This window comes from Metopolophium dirhodum, chromosome 8, assembly GCF_019925205.1.
Source record: "Metopolophium dirhodum isolate CAU chromosome 8, ASM1992520v1, whole genome shotgun sequence".
NCBI lineage: Eukaryota > Metazoa > Arthropoda > Insecta > Hemiptera > Aphididae > Metopolophium > Metopolophium dirhodum.
In genome coordinates, this window is record NC_083567.1 from 35,147,805 (window position 1) to 35,165,755 (window position 17,951).

The window sequence follows — 17,951 nt, forward strand, 5'->3', positions numbered from 1 at the left end:
TATTTTCAAGTTTTCAATGACAGCTCACAATAGTATACAATTTAGTTTTTACAAAGTGCTTCGTAGGATCTATAGACAATTTACTGGTGAGTTCAAATTTTTTTTCAAAATAAAATCGGACGTTAACTAACTTTAATTTTGTCAATACTTTTGGTCTTTTCAGCTAAAATTTACGGCATTAGCGAGGCCCCTTAAAGAGTCTGTCCAAGGGCATACTAAAAACCTGTAATTATAAATTACTTACCATGATTTGAGCCATACTATTCTTATTGATACCTACGCTTTAAGTTCTTGAAATCTTCACATCATTTCTCCTAGCCAATGTGAATCTAACAACACCCCAAACAACAAAATCCGTTCTCCAGTTTCGGAAATCTACCTCGCTAAATGAAAATCTAGCGAACAATAACTTTTTTTACTGTGAAAAATAAAATAACTTTTTAAAAAAAATTTTATTTCATATTTAGCATCTACTTAATAATCCCTTTTTAATGATTCATCAACCAATTTTCTAGCTATCATAGTTTAGGAGAAAAGCTAAAAAATAGAAATTTTGGGACTGTTCACGCTAACGTTTTTATGGATTCAAATGGTTATACCTAACCGCTTGAGTGTGATATCAAATCTCTCATTCATATGTTATATTCAAGCTAACTAAATTACCCACCTACTCATCATTACTGAGTTACATTTTTATTATTTTCCTGCTTAACACAAATTCTTGAAGTTTTCAAAATTCATACTTTTTTCATTTCCTACCATACTTAATTGATTAAAAATCAAGAAAGTAAAAATTTAAAGTTCCACATCATTATTGGTATGAGTATTTTTTTTCACTAATATTAAATACCTGTAATTTATAACTGATGTTGGTAATATATAGGTATTTGTTTATTGTTCAATTATATCTGCTAACTGCTTCATAAGCAAAAGTATTTTACACTTAGGCATATAGGCATATCAACAAACTTAAATAATAAATGATTTCAAAAGGAAAATTTACCACTTAAAACTCTCTGTACAGACAAGTGTAAAGATGTCTTTCCCATAAAATATTTAATTCAGAAATATTGTACATCTTCTACTTATACATTAGTATGTTTTTTATTTTTCATACTATACCTAACTTATAAGTAAAATAGTATTATAATATTAGGTAAATACAAACCACATACCACATAATTGTTAGTTTCTTTTTGCTTTTTCTAATTATATTTTACCTTTCATGAATTATGTTAACTCAATAACTTAAAGATTTTATTTTATTAGTATTTGTTTAGTGTCAGTTAACAAGATTGAGAATGTACAAGGTAAAATTGTAATTGAAATTGACATAAATGTCTTTAAATCTGAAAAAAATTGTACATAGAATTATATGGAAATGTATATTTATTCTTGAGCGATTGTACTTGTTTCACCAGCAGTTTCATAATAATAATGATTACTAAGAAAATTATGTTTATGAAAATGACTTTCAGGGCACCTATAAAAATAATTTGTTTATTCCAATAATCATAATTTATCCAAATATGAATAGTATGATTAGATAGATGCAGACATATACATCATAATATGTATTTGAACAATGAATATACAAGGAATAGAACATAAATATTAATGTTATATAGTAAATCTTCACACAAGTTCTATATTTCGTCAATACAATATTCATTACAAAAACGGAATATAAATTGTAAAAATAATTAATTCATAACTAAAACCTACTTATAGTGCAAGTGGCCACAAAACTTGGGGTAAAAATTTGGTAAACCAAGTTATCTTTCTAAATTAGCTGGTAGTTACTTTAATTTTTGCATTAAAATTATAAATCATAGCCTAGATTACTCGATAGCCACATGCCCTAAAACTACATGAATTATGTACTTAAAAACTAATTCTTCATTATGATTAACAATAACATTAAAATAGTTATATATTATGTACATATGACATAGTACATAATATGTACTATAAGTTTATGCTATAATTTAATTTATGAACATGATAAAATAATTTAAAATACTTACAAACGCACACAGTTCATTATTTTTTTTCATGGGTAAATATTCTATTCAAACTAAGAAAAATGTAATCAGTCTATCTTCTATTTTGAATTAATTCTAAAAGTTATATTTGGGCTGTTTTGACAATGAGGAAGACCACAACATTTTTATATGGCAAGTTGGTTCTCAAAATTACTGAATTCATTGAAATAAAAAAAAAGTAAGGAAAAAGATGATTTAAGCAATTATTTTACAAAGCAAAATAAATATGAAAATTAATATTAAAATTAAAACTACTAAAGAATTGTTGGTTAATATTGCACCATTTTATGATGTGATTATTTAAAAATCTAAAATATATAATATAATATAGCTAACTTAAGTTAATATTTTATTAGGTAATGTAAATATATACAATATAATATAATGGCAATATTTTTACGCTTTATGTTATTTACATTATTATAACATATTTTTCCAGCGTAGGTAATGAAATACAACTACGCTGGTAACAATGTTTCAGCATAAAAAAATATACTAAAATTACTTGTTTAATACACGTTTAAATTAATAACCTAAATCTAATTCTAGAGTTGATTTAAAATAATAGTATTCTCTATACATAGGGCACGCTCACACACTTAAGCATTTATAAACATTGTAGTTTTATATAATTTTATATTTCAAATGGCTAAAAAAATTATGACAACATTTAGTAAAAGATAATAAATTAATAAGTATAATTTCCAATACACGCGAAAAATCATGACAAATCATATATTCAAAACAAACAAAAAAAAAATTCTTAAATGTCGTCAGAGCATTACTACATTTACAACAAAAGTGTAAAATTAAATAAATATTTAATGTAAAATCAATCAACCTTCAATGGATATTCATTTAATTTTTAGTGTTTCAAGATTTAAAAATTGAGTTGACCTTAATTACACAAGAATATTAATTACAACGAATACCAGACATACTCCCATCATTCATACTTACCTGAGCCTAAGAAGCATATTATTTTAAAGACACATTCATTTTTATTTCCTTATGTACTTAGTACTTTTAGTAGATTACTTAAAATTTCAGCATACATTTAGCTATATATAAATCATATTTAACGGTTATTATATTTAAACAGTATCTCAATATTCTTCTTTAGTTTACTGAACTGAATAAAAAATTGTGGATATAGGTTAATATAATGGTATATTATTATCTATAGTTTTATTAAATGTAAATCAATTTTTATGAAATACATATGAAATTGAAGAAATCAATTAATAATAATATTTAATTTGATGAAGCTAGAAATATATTCAATTTTATGTTGTATACTTGATACTGTTTAAAAAATGTCTAATACTTGCATATTATTTACGAGACAAATTTATCTTCAAATTAAAATTTGAAGTATTGAAATTTTGTTTAAGGATTTTCAATTTAAAATAACTTATTAATATTATTTAACTTATAAGATATAATATTATGTATTTTTCAGTAAAAAAAAAAATTGAATACTTAACAGTTTATTATAATTGTTAATTTATACTTATAAAGTCTAAAATTATTATTAATTTAATTGTACTACCAAAAATACAAAATAGAATGTGTAATCATTTTTTTTTTTTTTTTAATTAATTATATATTGTGTCATTATGCTTCAAAGGCACAGTCCAAGAAGCCGAAGTACAATAGTATCACTGCCCAAGTAAAAAATCATGGTAATAATACACCAAATAATATTAATTCAATAATTTCAAAACACAAGTCTGAAAATTTAATGAGATCATCATCGGTTCTCATACATATCATCAATATGCTGATAGTGATATCAATAGTTTTGCGCGCAATACAAGTTAAGCCATTATAACTTTAAAGATACGTATCTATGATCACAAACGAGATGGGTTCGTTGCTCAGAGGTGTTCATATTTTTAATAAAATCAAACATAAACGAAATTGTAAATGTAGTAATAAATAAAATGTTTAAATAAAACAAAGCCAACGAAAATCATATTTTCCCGACAAAAAAATCCAAACATCATTAATCTATGAAATAAAAAAAACAAAATAAATAAAAATGAATGACGATTTCAATGAGAAAAATAATAAATAAAAATTTTCAGCGAAAAAAAACAGAACGAAACTGGAAATAAAAAAAAAGTCGTCATGTCCGAACTGCAAGAAGTTTACGTGACTGCGGCTAATAGGCTAGCGGCGGTTGGCGGGGGAAGATGGAGGTTTGGAGGCGGAGGAAGAACAGGCAGTCCAACTTGTGTGCCCACACTGACAGAGTGCTGAGGCATTGGATGGGGCTGATGCAGGCCGATCATTTCCGACACGTTTTCTTGCTTCATCAAGTGTTTCAACATGAACGAAGCATTGGTGCCGTGGTCTTTTGTAAATTGTCCAGACTGAAATTGTTGTTTAGTATTGGTGTGACTGCGCCGGTGCGACACTAAGTGTCCTTTGCACATGAAATCCTTGGGGCACAGATCACACCGGAACGGACGATCGGCCGGCATGCCCTTCTGATGGGACCTCTGATGGAACAGGAGGTTGCCCTTGAGGCGGAACGCCTTGCCGCAGTCGGTGCACACGTACGGACAATCGCGGGGATGGGTCAACATGTGTTCGAGCAACGGGTCCTTGGCAGAGAACACCTCGGAGCAGATGATACAATTGTACTCTGCCCCCGGCGCGTGCTGGCGCACGTGACGTTTCAGATGTTCTTTGCGTGCAAAGGTTCGATTACAGAATTCGCAAGCGTGTGGCGACTCGCCTGTGTGAATACGAATATGACAAGTAAGATGTTCTTTGCGCGTAAACGTTTTAGGACAAAAATGACATCGGTGTGGTGACTCACCAGTGTGCTGACGGATGTGGTTGGTCAGGTTCTCTTTTCTGGTGAACGACTTCATGCAGAATGTGCACTTGTGTGGCGATTCGCCGGTGTGCCGCCTGATGTGGTTAACCAGATGATCTTTACGCGTGAACGCCTTCGGACAGTACTGGCACGGGAACGGCGTTTCTCCTGTGTGTTGACGCTCGTGGTAAACCATGTGGTCTTTACGCGTGAATGATTTCGAGCAGTAATTGCAGTGGTGAGGTGTTTCACCTACACAGTGGACCAAACAAAAACCCATGTCAATCAATCGAACACACGCACACACACGCAAACACACACTGAACATTTAAGTAAGTATATATGTATATATATATATTTGTATAAAAAAAAAGGTAACTTATTTTAGTGCCCACTTAAGTACTAACACCACAAACCCAATTGCAAAAGGTCACATTAATAGGCTTGCTCTCTCAATCCTCTTCTATTTTTTTTAAAATTTTTTTTATCACCAAACTTGTAATAAATATAATTAATATTATAATTATATATACACATATACACTTATGTATGTGTAATATTATATATACCTGCATACATGGATACATACATACATAAATTTATATATATATGTATAAATATTTTTAATATTGTTAAGTTAAATGGGTTTTGATTTGGTCCACACTAACATTTAGCACAATATTGTGCAGAAATCTACCAGTTAATATGCAAGGAATTCTATTTAAGGGCCATAATAATTTTGCAAAACAATTGAAATTGTTTAAAAAATAAGTTTATTTAGACAACAATGGTACACCTGCAAATCACTTTTTCACAAATCGGGCTGTTAAATTTTATTTGTAGCAAACACAAAAGCTTTAAGTTTTGGAGACACAGAACAACAAAATTTACATAAAATAATTATTTCCCCTTGTTGACGAGAATTAATACAATGAATATACTACACACATAATATTAATTTTATTTATTATATTATTCAAAACAATTAAAACTTCAAATTGAGTCGCTTTATAGAAACATTATGTTATTTACAAGATTAAAAAGTAAACCATCATTCAAGTTACGATAATAATAGTGACAGTTATAAGAATTTTGATGTTCTAGATATCTCAGCTTTTTGGCCCCTCTAAAATGATATAATATGCTATTTTTACCCTGAAATACTGTATGAATCTTTTATTTGGTTAGGCGTACCATTTGTTGCATATAGGCGTAACCGACAATTTGGAAACCCCCTGTTAAAATGGATAAATGATAGGTATTAACCATTGAGTTCAGAGTCTAATCCTGACAAAAGTTTCGTGTCATAAATGGGCACATAAAATAAGAACATTTTTTTTTTAAAGAGATGTTGAATAAGTCATATATTGTAACTTAGACTATAAATAGCATGTTATTAAATAATTTATCTTCTATAATTATGTTTATATACGTGTATATACATATACATAAATACACACAAAATATATATATATATACACACACAAATAAAACACATTTTGTGTGCAAGTGCTATAAAAATTTTGCCTGGCATAAAGATTGGGGAAAAAAATCAGTTTATATGTTGTGTGCGATCACAAAATAAATGAGAAACTTATAAACTAATAAATAAATCTTGATGCTTAATTATATATAATAACGTGTAAAATGGAATAATTAGTTAAATAAAAACCTAAAATATAAAAATTAAAAAATAAAAACCAAAGAAATAATGATTTCTACATAGTAAAATTAATAATTTATTAATATTTACATAAGACTGGAAAATGATTAAGGTAATATAATTATAAAAATAAATCAATGTTAAATATTGTTACCTTTACCAATTAATAATAGTCTAAGATAAAATATTATAAATAAACATACACATTAAGGACTTACAGATTAAAATTAAAGACTAATAAGATATTTAACTGTTAATAATCATGAAATTATTAAAAAAAATTATACACAATTTTCTGTAACTTATACATAAAGAAAAAATTCTAACATTAACTCAATGCATTAGATTTCATATTAATGTTAGCTTATTCTATGATAATATATTTTTATTAAATAGATAATAATATATTCATTAAATAGATACAAAATATATATTTATATAATATATATTGATAACTTTTATATCAAATAATTATATTAGATTTATAAATCTATTTCGTAACTTTTTATTTAATATTCTTATGTTTAAGATATGAAACTGTCTATTCTTTTTTAAAACGCGTTATCTTAGCGAACAAGAACACCTAACTTGACCTATTGAAAATTATGAAATTTATTTTATTCTTATTCAAATCTTCTAATTGTTCAATAATTTATCTATGTTACAGCTGCTAATAAACTAGCTCTAGAATGTGGAGTCATGTGCTCATTATTCTGAGGTGATGGTAAAGTAACCTGCGTTCCCACACTAACTAACTGAGCAGCCTGAATGCTAGTTCCATCTTGCTGTTGTTGATGTAAAGTTATTAATTCAGGTCCATCACCTTCTTGTTTTACTAAACCTTTGAGTACAAATGAACCATTACTTATCTGAATAGTAGCAGGGAAATGAGAATTTTTTTCTGTATTACGCCTATGAGACATATCATATTGAATGGGTCGTTCTGCTTGATTAGTTAACTGATGTATATTAACTAATTCTCCTTCTTCTTTACCATTCTTAATGACAAATGAATTATTTCCAATTATTTGAATTGTGGCTGGGAATGAAGTTTGAACTTTTGGGTTTGTATGGCTACGGCGATGCGAAACTAGATGGCCTTTAAACATGAAATCTTTAGGACATAGATCACACTGAAATGGTCTATCCATGGGCATACCTTTTTGGTGGGAACGTAAATGAAACAAAAGATTTCCTTTAAGCCTGAATGATTTCCCACAATCTGTACATACATAAGGGTAGTCTTGTGGGTGGGATGCCATATGTTCAAGCAATTGCTCCTTGGTGGGCATAGTTTCATCACATATAAGACAATTATACTCAGAACCGGGAATATGCTGGCGCATGTGGCGCTTTAAATGTTCTTTACGTGTAAAAGTACGATTACAGAATTCACAGGCATGTGGAGACTCGCCTGTATGAATACGAATATGACAAGTAAGGTGTTCTTTACGCGTGAAGGTTTTAGGACAAAAGTGACATCGGTGTGGTGACTCACCCGTGTGTTGGCGGATGTGATTGGTCAGATGCTCCTTTCTCGTAAACACTTTTAAACAATAAGTGCATTTGTGTGGTGACTCGCCTGTATGACGTCTGACGTGGTTCACCAAATGGTCCTTGCGAGTGAAAGCCTTTGGACAGTACTGGCACGGGAACGGCGTTTCCCCTGTGTGTTGACGCTCGTGGTAAACCATGTGATCTTTACGCGTGAACGATTTTGGGCAGTAATTGCAGTGGTGAGGAGTTTCACCTATACAGTGGACCAATAAACATATTAGCTAAATGTCAAAAGACAAAAAACTCTTTTTTATTTTAAGTTACCTCATAAAAAAATGTTTATTTTTCATGTAAATTTAAGAAGTCTTCAGAGTAATATTAAAAAACAGAAGACTTAGACTAATGAATTTTTATTGGTCCACTATATACCAATTACACTAGAGCGCTAATAATATCAATACTTATTTCATAATACTTCCTATATATATATTTTTTTTAAATACAATACCAAAAGTGTTGTGTAAACCTATTTTGCTTGTTTTATTCTAATTCAGAAGTCAGGACATAGACAAATATTATTGACACGCACACAACATTATTGATTAGGTTACTAACCAATATCTTCCTAATAAAATAAGGCATTTGTGAAACAAAATAAATGAACTCAAATTAAATACCATCATATGTTTCGGTTCATTATTTTTGTCGGATACGCTTAAAATAAACAAAATTAAAACAAACAGGCACCTGAACGAAAATGAAACAATTTAAAACTATCAACCAATAAAAATATATATATTATATATATAAAAATTTAAAAAAAAAAAAAACGGAAAAGAAAACTCAATGGAACGAAAAAAAACAAAAAAAAACAATAATAAAAAAAAAACGGGAAGAATGTAATCTTAAAGAGCAATACAACTTACGATAAGTAGAAGGACCAGGCTCCATGTTCATAGAATATTCGGCAGCGTTTTGTATACCACCTATAAACCGTTCATATTTTTCAAAGAACTAGACTACTGAAGTAAGTACATCAAAACATCAAAATTGTAAACAAATTTTGTATCTCGGTGACACACAACCCTTGGAACTATTATGGGCAAATTTAATTATTTTATACATGGTATTTTAACCTACGAACCAAATAAATAGAAATTTGAAAATATTTAGTTACTCCGCAATTTTACTAAGTTAAAAATCTGATATGATTCGTTTTATAGCCATGAGATTTTAATCTCATCGACTAATATTTATAATTTAATTAAATTAATAAAAATAAACATAGACTAATTTACTAACACAAAATCATGCAAAAAAAACATATTTCTCATCCTAAAAATATGTTTTATGTCATAGAATTTAAGTAATCATCCTAAATCACATAAATGATTAATGTTGTTTATAACGTGCAATCATTTGATTGAACTGAAAGGCCAGAATAATGTTTAAAATTACCATAGGAAATAAATTCAAACATAATTTCCTTAAAGAACTAACAAAACAAACAAAATATAGCGCTCTAGTGCAATTGAAAACTACAAACTAATTATATATATTTAATCAATTACTGTTCAGATCAAGTGTAAGAATAATGAAAATAACACACATCAAGTTCTTTTTTGTCTTCCATTTCTTATAATAAAAAATATAGTATGACTGCCAAAATTATATAAAAAAAATTGAGATTCATTATTGATGAGAAAAATACCTTATTTATTATTATTCAGAACAATGAAAATTCAAAACAATAACTGATGATACTTAATATTAAATTGAATAAATTGTTTAATAATGCAAAACTGGGTTTAACTCAGTTAATGTAGAACACTTAAGCAACAGATAGGAAAATGTAATGCATCAGTTTAACTATAATTATTTCAATGATTGCATAAAATGTATCAAAGATATATATTATATAGTTAACAGAAAATATAAGATAAATTGTATAGTAACTTGAAGTATTAAATTACCATACATTAACTACAAGTATAGTTTAACTATAAAATAAATCAATTAATAAATAGGTATTGTAAATAATAACTATTTAAGCAATATTTTTCCAACTATAAACCACTTTTGGAAATATTATTTTGATAGAATGAATAGAGCAGGATCAACATGTAGCATCTTTACAATACATTATGTAGCTCTTTTGCACAATATATAAACATTGTTAGCATTAATTACTTTGATCAAAACATATTAAAAATGTAAGTATAAATATTGGGAACTAAAACAAATGGACCTAAAAATTAAAATTTAGAAAAACACCTTATAATAAGTACCAAGGGTTGTGCAATTCCAAATCGTTACACTAGAATTTCCCAAATATGAATAGACGACGATGACCACTTTAAGACAAAAGTTAAAAGATTTAAATAAAAATGCAGCAAGTATGAATAGTAAAATATTATCCTAGCAGTAACATCCATATAACATAATCAAATATTGAAGATGAACACAATAATTCAACACATCTATATACACCTACCTAACTCATCATAGAATAAAATATTTTCAATTAGAACCAACAATTAATGAAATAACATTTCAATATAATTTATCCTGAATTCATATACATATACACGTTAGTACTTCTGTAAATGTACACGTATATACACACACGCACACAAAATTATAAACAAAAACAAAACAAACTGATTAGAAGAATATAACTATTCAAATTACCGATTAATAATTAAAACCAATGATTTAATACAAACATAGAAGAGTAATAAGATGGTAGGTAGGTATAATAATTTTTTTTTTTGACCAATTAAATGAATTCAAAAATAGAAAAACATTGAAGTGAACATATTTCTTACATATTTCTTACACTCTTTACATAAAATTGTATAAAAAATAAAATAATTAAATATATATATTTAGATAATGGACGTCTTAGTGTCTAAATTTATGTTTAAGCAAAATAAATTAAAATGGGAATTTCTAAATTATACATACCAGTATGTTGTCTCACATGATTAACCAAATGTTCTTTGCGTGTAAATGTTTTGGCGCAATAGTCACATCTATGTGGTGTTTCACCTGTATGCCACATTACATGATTTTTGAAATGATCTTTTCTGGAGAAATATTTTCCACATATGTCACAATGAAATGGCGAATCAGTGATATGGGTTCTGCGTTCACCACTTGAACCCGATATTTGGGTACCACCTGATGCACTACTAGGTGCGGTCGCTACCGCTGCTCCTCCCAGTTGTAACATGAGACTAGAGCCTGTGATGTGTGTACGGCGTTCATTATTACCATTTGTCTGATTATTACCAGATGAACCTCCTTGACCTGAACCAACAGCAGCTGCAGCTCCTCCAAGTTGAAGCATAAGACTAGAGCATACTTTTGTGGGATCACCTTAAAAAATTTAACTTTGTTGAAAACGATTCTTTAATTTGTAAGTGTTACTTATTTGATAATAATATTATAAACTTTTTTTATATAATAATTAATAACTTACTGAATGTACCCCAATTGACTCTATGCTGAAGCAATTCTAAATCAGACACTGAAGTTGGAGGTGTGAAATGAGCATGTGCAGGCTGTGGTGGACCATCCATATTTTGATGATGTTCTCCGCTTCGATCTCTATTTATGCTCATATTTTCTGGTGGCATTGGGACCCTTAATTCACTAGCTTTCAGCACTTCAGTCATGTTAATCTGAGCAAAACAGATCATAAGTTGAAAACCCTTTAATACAAACAAAAAACAAAATTCTATGATAAACTAAAATATTCTTTCTGAATGTAGACAGAGTTGATAAATTAATAATCAAAATATTGGGGTTCATATTATTCTCAAGCATATGAAATATCAAAATAACCAAATGCTCCAATTCTAATAATTTAATAATTTATTATAGGTAAATATAATGATTTTCATTTGTGTATAATTTGTTTTACTTTTTACCTTCTAACAAGTAGGTAAAATATATTATATATTTAAATGAAAATCTGAATTTTTTCTCTCCAAAAATTTAATGCAAATTATTATGAGTAAATAATATTAAAACACGTTCAAAAGTCACTCAAACTATTTTAAAACGATTAACATGTAAGTAAAAATGAATTTTATGTAAGTATAAGGTTGTTGTAATTATTGTATGATTTAAAACTAAATGTTGCACTTAAATTTATTAATTTTAGGGTGGATAGAAACATGCTGAATAACTACATTCCAGAACCTCGGAGCCGTATATATAAAATTCTAATCAAAATTTAATTGGCTAATTATGTGTTTATTTCATGTAAGACAAAAAAAAAATTAAGGATTCAAGTTTAATTTTAAGTTATTGTGATAAAGTTACAACTAAAGGCTACCCTAACAAATAGGAAAACATTTTTTGTGTTAAACTATGTCGAAAAAAAATAGAATATAATATATGAAAAAATATGGTTTTATGTTTTAAAACTTCAAAAATTATTTTTATTCACAATCAAACCAAATGAATAACAAATAGTTGTATATGAATGTTTCTATTCGCCCACACATGAATTTTAATAGAAACAGAATACTTAAATATATGAAAAAAATCAATTTTAAATAATTTAGTAAAAGATGGTACCATGTGCATATAATAATAGGTACCTATAAAATAAATAATTAAACAAATTATAGTAATTAGTAGACCGCGGATTTTTAGGTTCTTAAAAGCATAAAATATGCTCTAAAAAAGACCCTAAAATAATCTCTAAATATTCCTTAAACTTGTAAATATGCAGATATACGCTCTAAAAAAACTTCAAAATATACTCTAAATATTCCTTTAACTTGTAAATGTGCAGATAATAAGATTTTTTTTTCTTAAATAGTTTAATAAAAATAATAAATATAACTTACCCATCCCTTTGGTATCAGGTTAATTATTTTAATATAAAAATTTAAAACCTTTTATAGGTACATAGGAATATAAATATAATAAAATTATATATAAAAAACATAATAGTTAAATAAAAACAATGAACAACTTGTATGCATCAGTATCAGATCCAAAGGGGAAAAAAGGGGGCATTTCCTCCCTTATCTAATCAACGTGTTTCTCTTTGTTTTGCACTATGTTTAGCCAATTTTTGTACTTTTGCCCCCCCCCCCTCAAAAAAAAAAAATTAAGCCCTGGATCCAAAACTACTGGTGTGCACCATTTTTTGGTAAAAGATACATTATTATATTTATTTATTATAAAATCATTCTCACGACGTTATCAGTTGTCAAATATGATAATCTATGGTACAATCGCGGACTGAGAGTAACAGTATGACCAACATTACCAATTTAATTACAACCAAGTAGATAGTTTTTATTTTTAACATTCTTAAATCAAATTATTTTTATTCCTAGAAAAATCACAACTCGAGAAATTAAAGGCTAAATGATCTATAATGTCCAAAATATGCTAAAATATGCAAAATAAATTTTTTCCTGCGAACTATGATGGATAAATCGTCCACATTTTTCATCATTGAAAAGCTGCATAAAGCCAATAAAAATATGTAAAAACCTAAAGATCCGCACTCTAGTAATTAGGAATTGTATATTTTAGTTTATACCTGTGATATATGGGTTTAATATGAATATTCCTACACATGGATAGTCTCTACAATAACATAGCATGAACACAATATTATAATATCAATTATTGTTATTTATTTAGTAATCGCAACATGTTATGCAAATTTAATATGTATTCATCAAGTTTTTAGTTACCTAAATAAAAATAACAATAAGTGTATATTAATAGTAAGAGGTTAACACAAAAAAAAAGGAAATTATTATTTTTATAATTAAAATGATCAAATGAAAATAGGTTTTCAGTAACTAACATAGGTTGTAATTAAGCGACTATTTTAAAAGATATTGTTCATAAGTTGGGGAAAAAATTCTAATAGAATGTAAGTGAAAAAAAAAGATACCAATACTTTTTAGTTACATTAAGGTAATTAAAAAGAGAATACCGAGGGGTATATACAATATATACATACAACTAAATGACAATTGGTTAGGTATTTTTTTTTTAATAACCATCTTTTGGTTTATATTAGTTAGTTACAGGTAATTAAATCTATAAAAAATGTAAGATTAATGTAAGGTAAAGAAAATGCTTAGTACAAAACAGTTATATGTGGCTTGGTGATTGCAATTAGTCACGAAAAGTAATCTGAGAGTAAGCACTGGCCGGTACCACATAGTTCCCAGATGGGTGACCACCCGGGTTCTAAGTGACAAATCCTTGCCACACATACACGCGTGCCAAAACCAATCATACCCTACCCCACAGTAACAAGCTAATGACCTCAGTTGTTGAAGCCTTATATAAATAAATTTAAAATAAACAGTTATAACCATGAAAATATTAAAAAATAATGCTGTATAATAGTATGAATGGTTAGATTCATAAAAATATTCAAATGGCGTTATAAATTATAACTTGGTAGTTAAATTATTTATTATAATTATTCTCACTAAGGTAGAGAAAATAAAAATGAGCCATTAGTAGACTTAATATCTGATATTAAATTATTAATACACACATACATTTTTACCAACAATGCACAACATAATATATAAGTATTTTACGCGAATATGAATAAATAAAATGTAAATCATCTAGTACAAGGCCATTACGATTTACTGTCGTGGACCAAAGGTATTCTATGAAGTTCTAGTAACAACAGGTACCTACTGTATATAATACTGGAAGGGTACTTATCAGTTATCGCGACTACCTAGCGAGACATATTGAATGGTGGTTATTATTAGCATTGGTGTGGGGATTTCTTTTAGATAAGTAATATGACGTTTTACTTGCCATTTTCTAACTTAGTTAGTGTTATAACATATTGTCGTGTATCGTGTTAAATTTATACAATGCAAATCTGGAATAGAAGTCAAAGATCGGTCTGCGTCTACACTTATACAAGCAATAAAAGATAATATAAACCAAGGTAAAACTATTTATTCTGATTGTTGGCGTGGTTATAAAACAGATGAACTACAGAACGCTGGGTTTCAGCATTTAACCCGAGATTTAACCGTTAACCACACTTATAATTTTGTCGATCCTCAAACTGGTGCTCACACACAGAATATCGAAAGGTTATGAGGATCCTCTAAATGGTGCAATAAAACACATAGAGGCACTGCTCGTCAACATTTGGATAGTTATTTGGTTGAATTCATGTGGCGTAAAAGCATGAAAAACCATTTATAGGAATTTTAAATTGCATGTCTGAGCATTTTCTTCCTAGAGTGAATTATTAATTATTTCTAGTTTTTACAATAGTTATTTTATACAATTTAAATGGATTATAAATTATTCCTAGTTTTTATAATAGTTTTTTTTTTAATTTTTACGGTAGGTAGTCACGATAACCGATAAGTACCACTGGAAGATATGACCAACAATCTACAAATCACATCCCACAGAAATAATTACCTATAATGTTTAAACGGTATGCCTAATGAACGTCGACGTCATCGAGCGCATAGGCGAAGTACAGCAGTCGATGTTAGCAAATGCTACGACTGGACAGCTACCAGAATGGCTCGACTGGACGGTACAACCACAAGTGAATAAGCGTCTTGCGCACACACACACACACACACACACACGCATCGCACTTACATGAACATGGATATATTATTATGTGTATATTGTGTTAGTGTAAAACAACAAACACATCAAATGTACAATATTAGGTTTACCTTGTATTATAATATACATGGTGAAAAACGCACAGACAAAGGATAGGGCGCAGGCACAACAAAATAGGAAAAGCGTTAAACTGAAAAAATTGGGCGCACCGTAAGTGAGACTTAAAAAAAATCAATACCCGCGACACAATGCTTGGGCTTGGCCCAGGCGTTGACGCGCGTAACGAGTCACAAAAGGCCCCCCCGAGTGTGCCGTTTTTGTTACATCGTCGACAGACCTGGCGAGCCACCGCAACCAAATGTACAACGTAATAATACAATGCCGTGGCCAGCTACGGGCCCACGAATACGCCGTGACCCGCCAAAATGGCGTTGAGGCCCGGGCCGGTCGTCGCGCGCGTCCGACATTTTGTAAAGTCGCGCGGCGGCGGCGAGACGGCCGTCTACGGACACGGCTATCGGCCGTGGAACGGGTGAGCCGTCGGGAGACGGGCGCGCAGGGAACGCGGAGAGCACGGCGACGCCGGAGAGTGCGAGCAGGGGTGTGTGTAGACGGGAAAAACGTTACGCCGCCGCCACACGACAAAAGGCGGACGGCGGGTAGATGGGAAAAAAGCCCTTCACAACCCTGCCCATCGGTGTGCGGCGGGAAACCGCCGGTTTTGCTTACCGTATGCCTTCGGAAACGCCGGTGACCGGTGCGGAGACGTCCAGCGCGTTCTAAACGCCCGTTTTGCCGGCGCGGACACTGCTTTTGGACATTATTTGCGGAGGTTTGAGACGGAGAAACGCGTTCGTCGGTGGTGGCACGATCGATTGTGCGGCCATTTTGACGGGCGAGGGGGAATGACGTCACTGCGGGCACGGCGTCGGTTCGATTGTCCGTCTCTCTTGCACTACCGCGGAGGTACCATCGTCTTTGTCCGCCCGCAACGCCACCGCACCGTGCGTGCCGAGGAGGTTAGATAACCGACGGCCGACGCGCAACGTCCTTGCATAAGCACTAGCGCACTCTACACTCCGCTGCGGCCGCGTCCTCCGCCACAGACGCGTCCCCCTCAGCCCGTCTGTCAATAATATAATATTATAATACATATATATTGTATATTTGTATATTATTATGTAGCCATAGTAGGCGGGCGAGGGTGGCCGTCGCCGTTACGTCTGTTGACTATTGTCTATTGTAAACGACTTTCGGTTTTCCAGTTTTTGGTGTTTATGCGGCGTATAATATAAATATATATTATAATGTAATATTGTATTATTATTATTATTATTATTACGTTCTTCGTGACGCTAATTTTTGATTTTCTAGGTACATAATTACTATTAAGTACACTGGTTTTATCTTGTATGTATGGTGGGTGACCCAAGGTGATTTTTATACCACCAAACCACATTAATTATTGTTATTCAATTTACATTAAAACCTGCAATTATACCTCTAAAAATCTAGAGTATTATTTATAATTTGCCTATAGCCTATAGGGTTACTTATATAGTTATTCAACTATAATTAGAATATAAGATATTGATGTACGTAGGTATTAGGTAATAACTAATAAGTATCAATTATTTACATTGAATGCTGGTGCCTGGTACCTACAGGTGATTAGTATATATTTATACATTGGCTATCACCAATGGGTTATGTTTAGGATTGCCAGATTTTGAAATTACCAAACCTAACCTAACCTAACCTTGGGTGCGTTCGAATATGAATAATTAGAGTAGAGTACGTTTAGTTAGAGTTGAGTAGAGTAGAGTTGATTTTGTTATCTTCGTAAGATTATCAGTGGAGTTAAAACAACCTACCTATTTTTTCGGGGTCAAAGAATTAACCCGGAGTATAACAACTCGGCGTTACCGAGCGGTAGTACGGAGTTAACTCTGCGTTCCCGAACGAAGTTGGGTAGCTATTTTTTTATAGAGTTAACTAGAGTTGAGTTTTCGAACGCAGGACAGCATATTCAATAACCTTTTTTTCCCTTCTATGGAAATAAAAATATCTTAATTTTTTTTATTTAAATATTTATTAACATCTTCTCCTTGGTATTTCACAAACAATAATCTTCACAAAGACCTAAAAATTCCTACACTCAATCAATTAGCAAAAGCCCATTACTCTAAATTTCACTCCAACTTAAACTCTCACAGTAATCCATTAATAAGGCAACTTTCTTCCACCTCACTTCCTGGCAATGTAATTAGAAGACTCAAAAGACAGTGGCCTAGAGACC

The 17,951-nt window shown here is 30.4% G+C and overlaps 1 protein-coding gene across 11 annotated transcripts; it reads right to left on the bottom strand.

Annotated features, from left to right (window-relative positions):
* Positions 1–1,632: 1,632 nt before the first annotated feature.
* On the bottom strand, positions 1,633–16,278 carry LOC132951172 (zinc finger protein OZF-like). Of its 11 annotated transcripts, none has more exons than XM_061022921.1 (6): positions 15,494–16,278; positions 11,520–11,721; positions 11,003–11,416; positions 8,962–9,021; positions 8,037–8,288; positions 1,633–5,127 (listed from the first exon to the last, which is right to left on the bottom strand). In XM_061022921.1, the coding sequence occupies exons 2-6, from the start codon at positions 11,713–11,715 to the stop codon at positions 4,199–4,201; spliced, it is 1,851 nt and encodes a 616-aa protein (XP_060878904.1). In that variant the 5' UTR covers positions 11,716–11,721; positions 15,494–16,278; the 3' UTR covers positions 1,633–4,198. The 11 variants fall into 11 exon arrangements, with proteins under 11 accessions (XP_060878904.1, XP_060878902.1, XP_060878905.1 ...); XM_061022919.1 differs by having other exon boundaries at positions 11,520–11,751; positions 15,494–16,277; XM_061022922.1 differs by lacking the exon at positions 15,494–16,278 and having other exon boundaries at positions 1,633–4,791; positions 4,876–5,127; positions 11,520–11,770.
* Positions 16,279–17,951: the final 1,673 nt, after the last annotated feature.